The 19,539-nt window shown below is 35.8% G+C and overlaps 2 protein-coding genes across 4 annotated transcripts in view; one reads left to right on the forward strand and one right to left on the reverse strand.

The window, feature by feature from the left end:
- LOC120634863 (nuclear factor of activated T-cells 5) overlaps positions 1 to 19,539 on the forward strand; it is a 156,337-nt gene that overhangs the window by 74,813 nt on the left and 61,985 nt on the right. The gene's annotated exons all lie outside the window — the stretch shown is intronic.
- Positions 2,635 to 19,410, reverse strand: LOC120635667 (phenoloxidase-activating enzyme-like). 3 transcript variants are annotated; one of them, XR_005659375.1, is made up of 9 exons: positions 19,254 to 19,410; positions 14,613 to 14,788; positions 11,021 to 11,217; positions 7,879 to 8,045; positions 7,410 to 7,560; positions 6,125 to 6,333; positions 4,827 to 4,981; positions 2,914 to 4,198; positions 2,635 to 2,761 (listed from the first exon to the last, which is right to left on the reverse strand). XR_005659375.1 is itself a non-coding variant. In XM_039908289.1 (8 exons), exons 1-8 carry the CDS (start codon positions 19,318 to 19,320, stop codon positions 3,947 to 3,949), a joined length of 1,347 nt encoding a protein of 448 aa, XP_039764223.1. In that variant the 5' UTR covers positions 19,321 to 19,410; the 3' UTR covers positions 2,635 to 3,946. The 3 variants fall into 3 exon arrangements, 2 of the variants coding, with proteins under 2 accessions (XP_039764223.1, XP_039763067.1); XM_039908289.1 differs by having other exon boundaries at positions 2,635 to 4,198; positions 14,640 to 14,788; XM_039907133.1 differs by having other exon boundaries at positions 2,635 to 4,198.

Consider the following 19,539-nt stretch of genomic DNA (forward strand, 5'->3'; position numbering starts at 1 on the left):
TATCGGTGACTGTAAAAGGCTCTTATCTCGACTTGCTTTCTGCTATAATGCATTGCGTATTTAGTCTTGTTTAAGAATTTATGAATTTGTTGAGAACTGAGATAATATCAAAGTCACTTATCATTGACCTCATAAATGGCAATTGGAGTTTCCATAATGTCCTATCACATGTTCCAGATTGAAGATGAGTTACCGATATCTTATTTAGGCTTGTTTTGATTATGAATATCATAAGGTTGACCTTATAAAATTCACGAAACAAGAGTGTCAAGACTCAAGACATATCCACCCGTAATTCCGACCCGTAATTCCGTTGAACAAACATTGTAATGAACAAACAATATTTATGATTATTCAGCTTACATATTATAACGTAAGTGATAAATTTCTCCATGCCCTCAAGCAGACGAGAGAGTAAAGAAGATAGAAGAGATCTCAGGAGTCGTGACCAGTTAAGAAAAGGCAATAATTAATTATGAATTGACTTACATATTTTTCCATTTTAATTGAAATATAAATGAATTTCTTGTCTGTAACGATATAAAATTTTCTTTCATTCTGTTTATCTCGTAATAACTAATATGTAATTTTTATCAGGACTTCCCTCAACTCTGTAAGTATCTACTGACAGAATACCAGCTTAGTGGGTAGGTTTTTTTTTTAAATTAGAAAACTCAAACTTGTTATATGATTTAAATGAATGAGTTTAATTATAGTAACCCTAGCCTATTGGTTAGCCGTAACTGAACGAATTAAATACAGTTTGATAAAGTTACGTGATTAAATACTTTACTATGTACCTATGTGTTGGCCACACTCGTCAGAGTTTGTTTCGGTTCTTTTATAGGTAACTAGCGGTCACCCCGCTGCTTTGTTTGCGTATGAGGCAACCTTAAAAGATAGACACATACTGTGGCGGGCTGTTTAAGAGCTTGTAAACAGGTAACTTTAACCGTTTACACATTAAATGCACCGAAAGCTCTCAAAAGGAATATTACTTTGCGTTTTTGCAACATTTTTATGGATGCTATTGGTCCTATTGGTATAATATAGCCTGTAGCTTTCCTCTAAAGATTATTTCCAATTCGAACCAGTAGTTTCTGAGCTTAACGTTCCACCACGTTCCACGTTTTTATTTTTGAAATATTTAACATCATTATGATAGTACATTATAAACAGGCTTTTTTTGTTGGCACTTTCAAATATAATATATCGTTTGAAATATCCATCCTGTACGGTTGGGCGGGTTTTCTTGACCTCGATGGCCACGCGATTAATTTTATTTGAAATAAAACCACACTTTTATTTAAATTCTCTATAGACACACATTTTTCTATAAAATAACGTGTTTAATAAAAACTTTTGATAATTAATAAAAATATATAAAACGATATCGATGCTCGTACAAAGATTAGTCATCAGTAAAACGTGTCAAATATAAAAGGTGGAATTTTAAAATTGCTGAACGTTTAGATAATAACGCGTTGATAGATTAATATATTCGTAACATTTCCTCTACTATAGTTGATAACCTTACACTTACGAGATATTTAGTTAGTGTTCTATTTTTTTAAACCGGTTAAATGCCAGTCTGCTTCTTGTAGAGTACCTTCATCTGTTCTTTATTTTTCTTTTCATTATATGGTGTTATTATATATATAACTGTAACATTGTGTTATTATATATTTTCATATGCTGTGTTCACTTTTAAGAAAACATTACACTTAATTAGAATAGTTAAAACTTAAAAAAACGATTGTGTAAGTGTAAGTAAGTAAACCTAATAAATAAAATAAAATAAAATCTGTTCCATTTCCCGTAGGAATTTGTAGTTACCTGTCGCCGTGACTTATTGTCGCCAAGTGGAATGCTATGAAGATATTTTCCGCGTCGCGCGACCACAAATCAAGAAATCGTTGAAATCCATCTAAAGAATGAGTGCGTTTTGTCATCCAGTGACATGTGATAGCGGTAAAAAGGTACGGCGACAAAAATCACGATAAGCGGCAGTCTTTAGAGAAGGAACTAAATAAAACTAAATATGTTTTCAATAAAAATCTTATATTTATTACTTATTGTACGTTATTTTTCTTACATTGCACAGATATGCCAATAATAAATTAATTATTATAGAAATTTAGAACTAAAACATAGGTAGGTAGGTATACGAATTGAGATCGTTATAAATTTGTCTTTGAAAGCCTTAAAGAGATTTCTTCTTTGAAGACTAGTTTATTAGTCGTGGGCTATTTTTTTTTAAGATACTTGGATAATAGGTACCTAATGCAATTAATCAACTTTTTAAAACGGATTTCATTAAAACACGAGTTTTATCTTGCGACCTTATATATTGTTTTGATTAAGCGCATTTAAATGATCTTTTTCCTACTTATAATTATATGTTACTAAAACTTTAAACGAATTTAAAAGAAGAGGACGTGCCTAAAGATATTACTTCTAGGAGCCTTCGATGTAGTCGTCTGTTCATCTCCAATATACGAATTATATTAGCAAATATTGGTTTCACACCATCCATCCCCAATATCCGAATAATTTTAGCGAAATTCGTTAAAATTATTCGGATATTGGGAATGGATGGTGTGAAACCAGCAAGTTCAGCTTCTATCTCCTTCAAACCTTTAATTTGAGGTTATGCAATGGCTAAAAACGCAATCTTTAAAATCTGGCGCAGTTTGTTGCCTGATAGCTCCTCTGATGCAACAGATTTTAATGAGCCGTTGCAGTAACTCTGGCAGGTGACCTGCAGTGGCGTGCACTTCATACATGCGCAAAAGCACTGCATACCCATATTTTTTTAATATAACTCGTATTGGAGGGGAATTTTACCATTTTATGCCAAACTGCTGCTTTATGCATACCCTAGTCAAAAACCCAGTGCACGCCACTGGTGACCTGCCCGACTACTACTTGCCAAGAACTTACTCGATTTGTTTTATATGTAGATAATGCTAATGATATATGAATATAAAGCGTGGAGAGTGGGTAAGGCTTCGGCTTTCCTTTCGTCGAGACGGAGTCCGATCCCCGCATGCACCACCTTCGGAGCTATGTGCGTTTTTAATTTAATTTAAGCAATTTAAATGTCACTTGCTTAAACTGTGAAGGAAAAAACATCGTGGGGAAACCTGTATGCCTCAGAGTTCTGCATAATGTTTTAAACGGCGCGGCGTATGAAGTCTTTCAATCCGCACTTGGCCACCAGCGTGGTAGACTAAATCCTGAAACCATCTCATTGTGAAAGAAGATTTTGCCCGTGTTCTTTAGTGGGCCGGTATTGGGTTGATGATTAATAATGCAGGGATAAAAAAATATATACTACGTAAGTTAACGATGAAAATAATTAATATAGTAGAATAATCTGCCGACAATTTTGGCATAACCTTTAGTCAACAGTTACAACAATGTACAACAATGTTATTTTTTTCTTTTATATTAGAAAGGCTTGCGCTTAGCGACTATAATGCCGAACAATGATGCTATCTTAGTTGGAGCGTGCTTGCCTAGAAAATGCCTAGTAGGAAACACCGATCCCGGGAAAATGATCCAAATCTTAGCGGTACTTATAAGAAACGTGATTAAAAAGCGCTTCGTACGTGTTCACTGAATGTCAACACGTTTGTCATATCAAGGATTCCACTGTACGCGGCGGCTCGCTGTACTGTGGCGAATGGAATGTATTTCAATTATTGAAGTATAAATCGTATTAGTCCATAATTAATTATACGTACTTTAATTGTTAATTCGTCCGCTCGATCATCAAACATTTATTAAGTGTTACTAAAATCAGATAAATTAAAAAAAATGCATACATGCTTAACCTCTTATCACAGTTATTGCCACTAAAAGTTCTCTATTAAGTATATTATGTTAAGTGGTTAATAAATACTATACCCAAGACATCTGTCAACTTAGGTCTAAACTAACGTTACGGCTTAATATTATCATTGATCCACGATAAGTATTCGTAGACCTTTGTATAAACACTTGGCTTCTTGATACCGCATTGCAACAATCCGAAACTAACAACACCTATGACTTCGTGAACGTTTTCGTTTTCGTACATCAAAGGGCCGCCGGAATCACCCTTGCAAGTGTCCTTGTCTAATTCGCCACCGGCGCAAATCTGCTTTTCCCATATGAGTGAGCCTTGTAGCGTATTGAAATCCGATTGACATCGCTGAAAAAGTAAACACAAATTGTATTATTTACTCATTCATTGTATTCATAAGAATGTTAGCCATATGCCTTTTCTTGCAAAGGTAAGATCAATGAGAGTTTAAGTCCAGCCTAGGGTGCGAAGAACGCACATTTTCCTCCAAAAATCATCCTAAAAACCCTATACACCGTGGCTGTTTTGTTGCCTTACAACAAAATAGCCCAATTATGTCTTCTATTAATTAATAAAAAATAAAAAAATAAAAATTAATGAACCATGAAACATAGTTTGGTGTATAAGAAGCATCCTGTGTCGAGTGTAAGCGGCGGCGGTGGCTATTCAATCAATTACGCATGCTATGTAAATATTGTATCACTACAGAATATTGAATATTGCTTAGCCTTACTGTAGATTCGATAAATTAAAGGGGATTTCGATGGTCGACAATAAAATAATAAATGTGCATGAAAATTAATTGCTCGATGTGAAGAGTAGTGTATTGAACGCAGGGCTAATGCTATACTTGGCTACACTCAGAATTCCATATGAACTCGCCCGCTACACCCAGGAGTTACTTACTATAAAATCTCTCGTAGCGTAAGACATTACCCACACTTTGAACAATCTACTATTAATATGTAAAGCTTACCTTATGACTGACGTAAGGCAAACTGGTGTACAGCTTAATCTCGCTGAACGGACGTATTTCACTCACAGCCCCCCATCCGGCTACGAAGAGCTTCATGTTTATCGGCGGTGCGCTAGTTATGTCTGACGAAGGCAAACAAATTGGCCTGATGAAATCTAGAAAATAAATGGAGGATTAAAGGACCTCATTCACTCAAATTCCCTTAAAAATATTTTTTCCACCTGCTTATGAACCGGCTGTTGTCGGAGGACTCACTATCGTAAGCAATATTATTTTTAAATAAAATTCAAAATTCAAAATTCAAAATTCAAAATTCATTTATTTCAAGTAGGCCTAATATAAGCACTTTTGAAACGTCAAGTCTGTCTGTTTGTAGTGATTCTACCACCGGTTCGGAAGGCAGATTCTACCGAGAAGAAGCCGGCAAGAAACTCAGCAGTTGCTCTTTTCCAACATCAACAATTTACATTTTGCATTTTAACATTCATTTTTCTATCTTGTGAGAGCTGAAAGCGGAGCCGGATGCTTCCAAGCAACCTTGTCATTAAAAAATTCATCAATTGTATAGTAACCTCGCTGTAATAAATGTGTTTTAACAAATTCTTTAAACTTGTGCATTGGCAGGTCCAAAATCACCTTAGGAATCATAATATAAAAGCGTATACTCAATCCCACAAATGATCCCTGTACCTTACGCAGAAGATATGCAGATGACACTAATTTATGACCATTTCTTGTAAGTCGACTGTTTATGTCCACTTTTTGTTTATAAAGACTAATATGTTGTCTTACAAATACTATATTGTTATAAATATATTGTGAAGCTACAGTAAGTATGCCTATTTCTTTAAACTTCTCACGGAGGGATTCGCGTGATTTAAGTATATATATTGACCATAATAATAATTTATATATAAAAAATAATAATTTATATATAATCACTTGTCCTCTTGATACTACTTAGAGCTATGGGAACAAGTCCACTGTTTTTTATTAAGATTCCGTTCTTCGCAATAAATCGTAAACTTATAGAATCACTTTTTTTCTTGACGCATTAAACTACTTGGCCTAAATTGGATGGGTACATATTTCGGCCAAAGGATACTTTATATAAAAACACGCGGACGAAGTCGATTGTTGCAACTACACCCTTAAAACTGTAGCGTGATAGAGGAGTAAAAGCACTGCCTTTTTTAACCGTTTTAGTGTGCTATTAACTATTTTTGACCATCCACGCTCCATGTATGTACCCTGGATAAAAACATTGCTCAGGAACGAGAACTTGCATAAGCACTTACCATTGAAAGTGACCATTACGGAAAGTCTTAGCAAGGCGATGTCGTTGACAAATTGCACTATCTTCTGGGTGTTGTACTGTGGGTGGGCTACAGCTGACTCTACAGGAACTCGAACGGCACCCGGTGTACAGTCCTCGCCACCACCCTCAACTGGCATACAATCGCTCCCTTCGTTTGTGGTGTTGTATTCACCCAGCAGCACAGCTACCCTGTTACGTAGTTATTTTATACTATCCTGATTGCCAAGTGCGAGATTCTCTACGTACGTTTATCTATTCGATCGCGTTAAGATTAACTACGATTTATATGGTATCGAAAGAGCTAAATAGTGACATTACTATTTCCCAATGTTGTACATAGATGTCGCCCTTTCTATTCCTTTTAAATAGTAGTTAACTTACACGCGACCGAATAAGTCAAAGAAGATAGAAAATCTCACACTAGACCCTGGTGTGCAAGAGTACCCACACAAATTCGTAAAACTATAATTATTTATTGACATTAAAGAACGTTAATAACTTTTGAGGAGGACGTAACTCTTGATATTGACGTAACTCTAATCACGGGTCGTAGAAAAGTTATACAGCTTATAACTGAACTAGCTAACTCAAAAAACTTTATTACATGTCGGAGAGCTAGTTCGTGAGATTAGCGCGTTCAAACATACAAACAAACAATAAAAAAAAAAACTACCAAATAAATTTAAGTACCGAAAAAGTATGATAAGTAAAAAGCATCAGTAATGATTAATTCAGCAATGGTTAAACTTAATAAAATATAGAAAATCTATTAAATTTAGTATTATTGTTTTGTAATATGTTTCAGGTAGATTAATTGTTTATTATCGTTATTACGTATGTATAACATAATGTGCGTACGTACATTAATTTGCTATCGTCAGTATATGGGGAAATAGCAGACGGCTGTTTTAAAAGGAACTATTAGAAGAATGTGCGGGTAATTAATTGTGGTATTATTTTAAAAGTCATAAGTTTTTTCCCCACTTGCACATAGGAAATGAAGTAAGTCATATAATAATTGACCAAACGAAGCTAGATCTTTGAGTTTATTGGCGTGATATGACATGATTCAACGTAATCCAATAGAAAAACGAGCATGGATTTTTAAATTCAATGATTGTAGTCGTGGTCATTTAATATTTATAAATTATAATTAATGTAAATGCCGATATTGATGATGCTAAAACCGAAACAACAAGTCTTTTTTCATGTTTTAAGCAGAATTCTTGTGCTTCAAGAAGACGTCATTTAAAATTATAACTCACACTCCTCTAGGTTTATTTGATTTGTTGATGATACAGTGAGCGGCAGTCAACACATATTTGTTACTGATCAACGAGCCCCCGCAAAGCTGCGGCCTTGTGTACTGCAGTAAAGCAAGCCACGGGTACTGGTCTATAGCTGTCTCGTTACCACCTGAAATCGAGAAGGCACAATTACTCATCTACCAATCAGAAAAAGTAAACTTAGATAAGAATCGAAGACATCTCGCCGTTTATCGGAAAGAACAAACTTGTTCTTCTTCTCTTTTTTAATGATGATTGACCGAGCAAGCTAATTTGCGTGTAATTGGAAATCTTTAGAAAGAATCAATCTCCTTGGACGGCTTGCAAGGAACATGTCCTACAAAGTGCCTAACTGTGTCTAGGAACCTGAGGCGTAAAACGAATCCCTAAAATTGTGCGGTTCGCGAATCAACACGATTTCGTTGCAAACGTATTAGTATTTACTTACCAAAAACTTTATTCCCAGTAAAGCTTTCTTTTCCACAACATTGGCTTTCGGGATTTGGTGGGATCGCTGAATCAGGACATGTGCCGTCTCTCGATACAACTTCGGAGCTGGGACGAATTTTCGAGTCACAGCATACATTCATCGACCCTAAATCGCCGCCTATGCATCTGAATTGCAAATTATAAATGATTAATATTAATTCTTTTAGGCATATGTTAGCGAAGCATAACCAATAGATTTAACACCAATATCCCAAAGATCCCGCTGACCCAAGTATATCCATTCCTTCTTAAGAAGTATACACACATCCTAAACTGGTTCATGGATTTTATACATAGAAACTAAGAAAATAAAAAATAGGGTCATTGAGGGTGAGGTCACAAAAAACTTTAAAAAATCCCGGGTCTTCCTACGCCTATCTGTACCAGAACCTCAAAATCAGTCCCATGATTTATCAGTTCACAATCAGACAGTACTACACTCTCAGGTTTTCACCATTATATATTATCTTATTTATAACAGTGAAGTTTTAGAAAATACTGCTAAAAACGATGATTTTAAGCGAATGTCGGAGCCTTCGTCAGTGAAGAATTCCTGATTTCCCGTGAGTTCCAATGGTGCCTGTGCGCTTTTCCAGAAAGAAAGCCACCGGCAGATTAAATTAAAGATCAGTTCAATAGTTTATACGGTAGATGGCTAAAGGCAGACAGAAAGACACACCTTGGTGTTTATATTTATATAAATACATGGCGACACTTTAAACGAAGTTTCAAAGAATCCGTATGCTCCTATGCTTTAAAAGAAACCTGAAAAATTACAACCCCTATTTCACCCCCTAACAGCGGTAATTTCTCAAAACCGATCCTTAACTGACACCTAGATCCAAGAAGGAACTTACCTCTCCAATTTCAAGTTTGTAGGCTTTATAGTTCCTGAAATTTCGTGATTAGTCAGTGAGTGAGTGAGTGAGTCAGTGGGTTTCTCTTTAAAATATTTAGATAATCATATGAGGCAAGGAATTAGTAAATGCTTACTAATGTGTACATTTATTATAACTCCGAGCAGTTAAATGATGTTTCTACTTGCATGTAAACTTTATATTGTATTGTTTAAGTAATCCGCTAGGAATCATCGTATAACGACGCATTGACGCAATTGACGTTTATAATTATGGAAGTCTCACCAATGAGGATATTCATTACAAAGGTTAACAGATGACAAGAAGAAATCATACAAAATTATAGTTCAATGCAAACACCTTTTGTAACAAAGCATCTTGCGTGCATCTTGCGTATTATTCCCACCCAACAATTTTGCATAGGTAGGTTAGACTGGTTTTCCTTTCTTATTATTCTCCTAAGTAGGTAATAGCAAATGACCTTCACCGAAACGTCACACACTTATAAATTGTGCCCTGGTCTTCAACTTAAGTTATTCAGTTAGCGCCTATTTAGGACTCTGCAGTAAAATCATTTCTAATCATCTAGGTATATGTGTGTGACAGTCATTTTATTAAGAAGCTATTGTCGTTTTACTTGAGTTAAAAGCCTTAACTAATGTATTAATTGTAAAACAGCATGTTAACTATTATCAGCTTTCGATTAATGGTTAATGGATTTTTGTGCTTCTCGCAGCGGCGAGAAAATGTTAATCTAAGTTCACAGCAAGGAAATTATAAACAACATTATCACGTACAATCATGCTAAGACTCCGGGTCTTCTTGGAATAATTACTATAGTGAGGGCGAAAAGATAACCCCAAAAGTATCGTTGTTTATAGTAGTTCTATATTAAAGTTAGTGGCTTGAAGTTTTAATTGGCACGTTTACTACAAAATATAATCTCGATTTGATATACCGATAATGATAATTTCCTTTGCGGTCAACCCAATCAATCACTATAGTGACATAGCAAAGATAAGCCCCAAACCAACTTTGTGTTTTCATTTACGGTCTTAAATTTCTTGGCATGACTAAAAGAAACCCTGCAGAATTCTGCATGCTTTGAAATGCACTTGACCACATTTTAAGTTTCAAGACGAAAAACACCGTTACATTCCATATGATTTTACTTTGAATAATATTGGAGAGTGTTTATTTACTCTGAGTATACTTTTTGTGATTATTTGCTACACGTTGTATGTATACAAGTGTTCTTCCCCGCTAAGTAGTTTCACAAACCAGTTAGGATCTTAAAGTCGAGGACAAGGTAACGGTTATTTTGCCACACCGGTTTGTTTTTAATTGAAAATGCATTCGTCATCATCTTTACTTTAATTTATGGTCCTTTTCAAGGCACGGAATTAAACCATGCTCATACGCACATGCATGCACGCGTAAATGTGATTTCAAGTCGTCGGATTTCAAGGGACTGATGGATGATGAGGAGATGGATGTATTGTAGGTCAAGAGTGAATTAGATAGCGAATAAATATAAAAGGAAAGCATGAGGAGTAATAGGTTGACATGATAAGGTGATGTAATTTGGAGAGAAGAAGAACTGGTTTCCAGTAGAGTTTTCAATATTTGTAGAGGAAAATAAAAGAGATGGTTGGATTGTGTGAAAAACGATATCCGTGTTAACGTAGCGGATAGTGAAACACCAATAGAAATGAGTAGAAGAAGAAAACATTTGTGCCGATCCCACTTAGCGTAAGGTAGAGTAATAGAAAGAATTAGTTTGGAATGTAATTTTCTTTTGTTACTTATGATGTAATTTTCTTGTGTTATGGGTACTAAGATAACTGATGAATAATTTTTATGAATAATATACATAAATAATTATAATATATAGATAAACACCCAGACACTGACAACATTCATGTTCATCACACAAATATTGTCCAGTTGTGGGAATCGAACCCACGGCCTTGGACTCAGAAAGCAGGGTCGCTGCCCACTGCGCCAATCGGCCGTCACAATATAGTTTCTAACAACAACATCGAGTTTCTAAATATATTGTATGAAGGAGATTTATAAATCTATAATTTAAATTATTTAATGGCGCAGGTTTTAAAATGTATACCCCATCCTATTACTGACCAAGATTTTAGATAAGTTTATTGGGCGTCATTCCCACCTCAACGCTTCGCTTATGAGGCGTGCAAAAGATACATTATATAATAAGAATATGAATTAATTTACCTGGACCGTTGGAAATATTCCAAGCTAAGTGCGGTTTTCGTTGCCAACATCTTTTTTATGTATGTGCACGTTTGCACTGGCACACATGAACCAAATTTGCCCTCTGGTGTGACACAGTCGCCTGATGGTTTTGGGGAAACAGTCGTCGTTGTTGTGGTTGTCTTTGTTGAACTTGTAATAGTTGAAGGACAGCAAACCTGCAGGTGCAAGGAGTTTTCACATGATTATTAGTATCCTAGTTGATTATTTAACGCAGCGACTAAAGCGGAGAATGAGTCTGATGCAATGAGGAACATGTTCGATAGGGTCAGGAACGAAATCATGCGTATGCTCAGGTAGACTGACTCTCTTAAACAACTTTGAACCGAAAGGTAATAATACACACAAATCGCTATCTAGCCCCAAAGTAAGCGTAGCTTGTGTTATGGGTAAGAAAATGACACATGAGTATTTTTATGAATAAATACTTAAAACATACAGATAAACACCCAGACACAGATTCATGTTCATCCGCACAAAGATTTTCCATTTCTGGGAATCGGACCCACAGCTGTGGACTAAGAAAGCAGGGTCACAGCGCCAGTTAGCCGTCAAGATGGTAATATCAGGTCAGGACAGACAGGTTGTCGAAGCGGTGATAGCCTAGTAATTAAGTTTGTATTGTCCCCTTTCACGAGGACAGAGTTTGATCACCCGCAAGCCCCTCACAACTTTTCGGTTTATTATTTCTAATGCTTTTGATTACCGTTCATAAATTGGTGACAGCACCCTTGTATTAGAATTTCTATATAGTTTTTTTTTTTATTATTATTATAACCTCCTTATGGTTAGTAGAAAACCAATGCCTATAAACAGAGCAACCCTTCCCAACTCATGAAAGAATCCTGCAAAGTGTCGCCCTGTCGCCATTAAAGTAAGGCGTAAGTGTTAAGTCTCATGTAGGTACATGTTATTACATCGGCAGCTACGCCCTGCAGACCGGAACACTACATTGCGACAATGACGAATTTTTTGACGACCTCCCTGGCGCAACGGTGAGCGCTGTGAATTTAAATAGGAGGTCCCGGGTTCGATTCCCGGCAGGGGCAATTTGGGGATTTATGATTTCAGAATTTTCTCTGGTCTGGTCTGGTGGGAGGCTTTGGCCATGACCAGTTACCACCCTACCGATAAAGACGTACCGCTAAGCGATTTAGTGTTCCAGTGCGTTGTCGTGTAGGAACCGATTAGGGGTATGACCACCACACTCCCTAACAGGTTAGCCCGATGCCATCTTAGACTGCATCATCACTTTCTATCAGGTGAGATTACAGTCAACTTCTAGTGGAATAAAAAAAATGCTGCTTAGCGGCAAAAATCAGCATGGTTTTACTACTTCCCCGGACGAGTTCAGTCACAAAAAGCTCTACTACTCCTAAAAACCACTTGTAAGAACGACTTCTACCAAGTCATCAAATTCTATAAATCTATATATATATATATAATATATATAAGTTGTGTTAGTTACACCATTTATAACTCAAAAACGGCTGGACCAATTTTTATGATATTTGATATTTTGGATTCCTCTTAGACCGGAATAGGATAATAAGTATTAAAATATAACATTTAAAAAAAAAAAATGATCCGCGGTACGAAGTTCGCCGGGACAGCTAGTAAGTGATAAATGATAGTGTTAGGTAATAGACCTTGACATTACTTATATATCAAGAATCATGAACCGTTCGCTGGATTTACCCATTCTTTGAGCGTTCCTCATATTGCAATACTGGCAATTAAACATACTTTTGTTTCCCGCTAGTCGCTGTATAAAGGAACCTTGGACAAGAAATCTTGTACCAATTTTGGAAGTCCCCTTCCAACCTAAGTAAATGAAAATCCGCTAAGTGCGAATTGGTTTCGTTGGAGCAAACGAATGATTTACTAAGGTATTTCACCGTTGTATGGAATAATTATATTATGTACCGCTTTTAGTATCGAGCAACAAAACAACAAAAAAACACATTCTATGTAATAAAAAAATTAAAATTTATTGTTGTTATATCGGATTTTATAGAATAGCACATTCCTTGAAAAAAATTCTACCTCGTAGGATTGATATGAGATCGACACACACAGACAGGCGGAACGACGGACGGTGGAAGTTTTGTAATAGGATTGGCATCATTCGGGTCTGGAACCCTAGAATGTTCCATCAAAATCGGACCAGTGCTTGCAGTAATAGGTAGCTTGGTTTACTTGTAGCAAGTTGGACGCTCGCTTCCTTTATCTCCAATTCCCGGATAAACAGAAAACAAATGAGCTCATTAGCTGGCACAGTTTTTTGTAATTAAAATAACGTGAAATAACGTCGTAATAGTTTCTTTAGTGCTTCATAACGCTCTGACCGCTTGCTCGTTTGCTATTTGTTAACCGATCCGACGTTACACCACGTTTATTTTTTAAACTTTTAAAGTTCATGTTGATGAATGCAGAGTCGTACATAATTGTATTAGGATGACGCACAATATAGCAATGCGACATATTCAATATTGAATTCGAAACTAATCTAAAACAGATTTAAATGTAATAAAATTCCTCGAGTGTCATAGTTAGTTGCAAACTTGGCAATATTTAAAATAACAGAGACAAAGTTCATTAAATTGAAATCCTATTTGATTTCTGATATTATACGAGGTGTAATCGGAATTTTGATTTGTATAATTTAACAGCAACAAAATAAAGTCATAATCAATGCAAATTGAAAAATAATATTATCTAATAGCACAGAAGCGCGATGATGATAAGGTAGACAATCACGTCCAACTGTCACTGTTAGGTGCAGGCCTACTCTGTCATTGGTGAGGGTTTAAAGAGTATATACCCACCACGCTGTTCCAGCGCAGGTTAGTGGACTTCAACGGTTATTATCACGAAATAGTGATGATAACCGGGACAGACGGCTTAAAGTGCTCTCAAAGGCACCGGGTGGATAAACCCAATCACCGAACTCCGCATAATTAAATTTTAAATGTGCTTTGTTTTTTTTACAAATATTTTACTGCCTAGTTTCCTTGTTAGAATCCTTCGCTTCATTTTGATAATTTGATAATTTAACATTTTTTTAAATTATTGTGAATTGATTTGAATTCTTAATTTAAAGTTAAAAAGTTCTAAGGTTCATAACCTAACGAAACTTATCAACTTAAATAAACATTACATCGTCATGAAAACCTACCTATTTACTTTCAGGGCTAGCATGGGCAGGAGACAATTATCTCCCCGGATAAGAAAGGATAAAAAATTATCTTCTCTATCAGCTTTATTAACATTAACACAGAGCTCTGGCGCTCAAATGGAAATAATATCCAAATATCATATTTGTCATAATAAACGGGGGTAAACTTCTTCTTTTCCATGTTCCCGTGCTTTATTTAGCAGATGGACACGTTCATCATATCCCTTGTCAGGGGGACATAATAGGGGGATATCATTTATATCACCTGTCTGTGCTAGCCCTGCTGCATTGATATCGATTACACCCTGTATTTTTTATCTTTTATTAAATCAAAATTAAAAATACCACCACCAAGTATAAAGCAATAACTATTACCTTAGGAACTGATCCCGCAGATCCTACCTTAGGAACTGTTTCCACCCATCCGCAGTGGTATTTTTTAAGGTTCTCCCGCGATTTGGAAATGAGCGGTTTTAGTTCCTCGCACTGATCAAGCGATATGCACTGGCCCTCTTCTTGCGTCGGAGTGAAACAGAGATCTGCGAAGTAATCTGAACAACCAATTGTAACGTTTACATATCAACTTGTTAGAAATTAGTATTTTAATAATATACCTATATTATAACTGGTCTGTACGTTTGCAATGAAATGAAATTTATTTATTTTGCGAACAAAAACATTTTATTAAGCGGTAATGAACGAACGATGATCACTGTAAACGGCTGGACCGAATTGAATGAAAGTATGTATAATTAATACTAAATAAATAAATTTACTACGACGATTCGACACACATCGCTATCTAGCCCCGATTTAAGCGTCCTTTATGTTATGGGTACTAAGATATCTGGTGAATATTTTTATAAATATAATGCACATAAATAATTATAATATACAGATAAACACCCAGACACATTTTCCAGTTCTGGGAATCGAACCCACGGCCTTGGACTCAGAGAGCGGGGTCGCTGCCCACTGTGCCAATCGGCTGTCAAATATAATATGATGCAGGTGACGCTGCTTTACCGGGCAGGTCTGTTATAATTGGCACATTTTATATACGGTGTTGCGAATGTGGTTACACATCAATTTTAATCTTATTAGCTCAGTCAGCTAATGTAGCTGGATTATTTTAATAATATTGCCTATTTTTGCTATATTTAGTATGCTTTAGAATTCCTATTATCGGCATGATAAATTATTGTAAAAATTATTGTTAAGAAAAAGTGACTGATTCTTAACATAGAAATTTTTACAGTTAAGTAAAAGTAAGGCCTTAACATTTAAAGGGAAGCATACTGTCGTGAGATTGATATTTGTATAACTACCACTCATAATAGACTTGAAATTTCACACACTCGTTATAACTAATGGCACTGCAATAAAATGATAACCTTTAACAGATTCTGCATTCGGAATATCTGAAACTGCGCCAAATCTTCGACATCTTGTATCAGATAGATCTCATTGATTTGGTTTTGATTAGAAAAATTTCATTCTTGTGCATTCTTTGTGCACGCGCATGGCTTAAAGATAGGACAAACGATCAAACACACTTTCGCACTAAAGGTTCAAAGATTTGATTTAAATTGTTTTTCTTGTTTAATGCATGTGCTCATCATTGAAACATTGATGAGACTAATGTAAGAGTGTAAACAATAAACACATGAATTTTAGGTTTTAAAATATGAATCATAGTGACGTCAGTTACTTTAATTATGTGTGATTCAAAACAATTAAATAACTACGGAGATTTATATAACTACTGATTTTGAACAAGGCTTGAGACACGTATGCTAAAGGTACATTTTTTTCTTCATAATAAGTATGTTCGCAAATGAACATCACTCATTAGTCACAATTGTAGTTTTATAATTACTTCGTTGGTTCGTTGGTTACTTGGTTAAGCATGTTTATATGATTCCGCAGTCGGGAAAATACAAGTACAATATAGTACAAGCCCGCAGTTAGAAAATTGGCTGTGTCAAAAACCGATTACCAAAGAGCACGTTAACCATCAATACAATCGCGTTCTAAACGAAAAATCTAAATTTAAATGTCACTTGTAGTTGACAAGGACTTGAATGAGACCTTCAATTGTCATCCTGCTAACAGTTTTAACCTGCTAACTGTCATCAAACAAGGGACTTAAAACACCCTAATAAGGGCTACACAATGATATCTGTAAGCAAAGCTGTCGCATTTTTAATATTAAGAATACCCAAAACACATGTAATGCGTATATGTAACAGAAATATAAGTGTTACAGATGTAAAACTGTTAATAGTTTTAATGAGTGTCTATAGGTAAAATGAGATCCGTAGAAGAACCAGAGTTACCGACTTAGCTTGGGAAGGGAAAGGGGATGGGAAAATGCACATAGATCAATGGAAGTTGGCTCAAAAAGGTGCTGGAATGGTGACTGATAAATGCAGCATTAATCGGACCCCAATGAGGTGGACAGACAACATCAAACAGGCCGGTAGAAACAAGCGGCCTAAGACCTTGGATTTTGGAGCTCTAAAAAAGACTTATGTCCAGCTGTGGACGACAATCGGTTGAAGTGATGATGATAAATAAAGTAAAGGCGTCGTATTCAGATACACCGAGTATTACCTATTAGGTATTGCCAATATCGCTACGCCACGCAAATAGATACGCCAAACTGCTCATTTATATTACACTTTCTATCACATTAAAATGGTTAGACTTCGATTCTGCTTCATTTGAAACTCTTAACCACAGAGCTAAAACACCATTAGAACATATAAGATCAATGGTTAAAACAGTTTGAGTAAAAGCAGATGGAATTTATCAACAAGGATTAAGTAAGAAGGGTTTAATGAACAGCCATGACCCTTCCAGGTTAGCAGTCAGCGCACCTATACATATATTATATACATGCATTCTCACCAGGTGAGATTACAGTCAAGCGAGCGAGCCATCTAATTTGAGCCATAAAATTACGGCAGCTTTCCAGTTTTTGTTGTCAATGCAAAAACTTAGCGACAAATCTATTCAAGTATTATTGCAATAATTTGCCTCGATTTTCAGGTCTTTAACTAACCAAATGTTAATCGAAATTTAAACATTCAATCTGTGGTCATTCAAGCATTAATAAGCATTAATCTTTACGGTTATCGCCCTAGTGTTGTCCCGATTTAGGTACCCTGAGGATACATAAAATTCAAAGAACTTTCATACGTAGGTATACATGTTGATTAGCATTTGTACTCAAAGGTTTCCCTGGTACTATGAATTGCTCTAGGATTACGGTTATAATTCTACTATCTTGACCTATATTTAGGCTACTACTGCCCATGTCCTAAACTTCTTCTGCATAATATTTCTGATTTACCATGAGATTTTGACTGGAATAGAACAATAGCCAAAAGAAACAATGAACTAAATAAACTCTTAACTAGAACAAATATAAAATGTTTTTTTTTCTTTAGTCTTGGCAGGTGGTTGACATGCAGTTTTAATAAATAGTGTTAAAATTATAGTAAAGTAAGTGTTGCAGAAATTACATTTGAATCGGTCCATTCGAGTACAGTCACAGGCCTTAAAATGTAGGTCTACTTTATATTGTCGTATTGTGTTTAGATACTCGACAACGGCGACCTGTATCAATTAAACGGGATCAAGATAAGAAATGGTTCTCAAGTTCAGCCTTAGGCATAGATTGACCGATATATTTGTGTTAAGGAAGACTTCGGCCGTGGCTAGTTACTACTGCCGATAAAGACCGCCAAGCCATTTAGCGTTCCGGAACGGCCGCCTTTTGAATTTATAACTGCCATATTCCTAACAAGTTAATCTTCTACCGACTCAAAATGCATCATGACTTTTCACCAGGAACTATCATGGGTTAACTTGTAGTGAAAAGAAGAAAATAGTTGAGAAACTTACTTTTTTAGCCTTATTTCGGTTGTTAATACATGCTTGTGCAAATATTATAGCTACTATGTAAGGTAGATAGAGCATTAACTAATTACGACAATATTACAAACAACAAATGATTGTTTGAATTGTATTCAGGCATCTCTTATACGTGCATTGGGAATAAAGATGGACAATATACTTGAGGCTTGTTCACAGTGAATTAGTAATATATTTTTCGCAAAACATGCAGCGGGTTTATATTTGAATAAAAAGGAAGTATAATGCTATCGAAAATGATTACATTATACCCCGGGAGAGTAAAGAATGTCTGCGGGATTTTTAAAAACTCAAAACAAACGCGGACAAAGTCGCGGGCAACAGCTAGTTTGGTATAATCCGATGTTCATTGATCGTAATGCTTTCTCATTGACCGACACTGCCTGTTCGATGCCAATTTTTTTTTGTACGGAAATCACTGAACTACACAAAATTTACAGGATTTAAATGGACAACATTTAGACCTTGTCAATTATATTATATCCTCTTCACAATATAAGTGGAAGGGGATAGATAACACTGTTTTTTAATCTGTCAATTATAGATTTGTATACAACAGAATCGGCACCAATGCCACTATTTGCTAAACGTACTCAGTCTCCTACTATAAAAGCTAATAAAGAAAACCGCTACAACCGCAATGTCATAGTAACAAGATTCACAATCGGCTCACTGATGTAGCTACGTCATGTTTTAATAAATAATAAAGTCTGGATAGCTATCGCTAGTCACAGTGAACCGGCACTGAGGATTGAGCATCATCAACGATCATAATAAGTAACCACGTGAAAGTTAAGCTGACACTGTTATGTACCGTACGTAAGTAAATCAACTAAACGTGCCATAATTAAACCATGCCAACAGACGGATATCATCAATATGTGATACAAGTACGAAAATAAGTTAAAAAAAAATGGATTTCGAAAATATACCGCAAAGAAAACATTTTTGTATTATTGTTTATACAAACGACTCCAGGCTGTAAGAAGCGATCGAATAGAGCATCGAAATGCTTAGCACATTGTTTAAATTAAACTGGATAAAGATACTACGTCTGCTAAAAGGTAAACCTACCTTGTTGGCCGTGTACGATACATATCACAAACGCAACTTTGAACACAACTTTCAACAGAGAATACATTTTCGCGAGTACGTCCACCGCATGCGGTGTCACCGCGTAACTGAGTAAAGACTAAAGACACAAGTCTCGAGCTTTGCTTATCGGACTTCAACTGGTTACGATGTTACCGTAACTACATACTAGCGAATTTTTGTTACACATCATGTTGTGGTTTGTTAAACGAGTTCACGTCACTGAGCAAAATATTACCTACTGGAACGCCACAGTAAGCTGTACGGA

The sequence above is a fragment of the Pararge aegeria genome, chromosome 1 (genome assembly GCF_905163445.1).
Source record: "Pararge aegeria chromosome 1, ilParAegt1.1, whole genome shotgun sequence".
In the NCBI taxonomy this organism is placed as follows: Eukaryota; Metazoa; Arthropoda; class Insecta; order Lepidoptera; family Nymphalidae; genus Pararge; species Pararge aegeria.

Bases quoted from the DNA above. Each gene is read 5' to 3' on its own strand.
- LOC120635667 (XM_039907133.1), bottom strand. From the start codon at position 19,320: ATGTATTCTCTGTTGAAAGTTGTGTTCAAAGTTGCGTTTGTGATATGT. The intron at 14,789-19,253 runs GTAGGTTTACCT...TTGGTTGTTCAG, and splicing joins TATCGTACACGGCCAACAAG to ATTACTTCGCAGATCTCTGT. The intron at 4,982-6,124 runs GTAAGTGCTTAT...TTTATTTTCTAG, and splicing joins CGTAATGGTCACTTTCAATG to ATTTCATCAGGCCAATTTGT.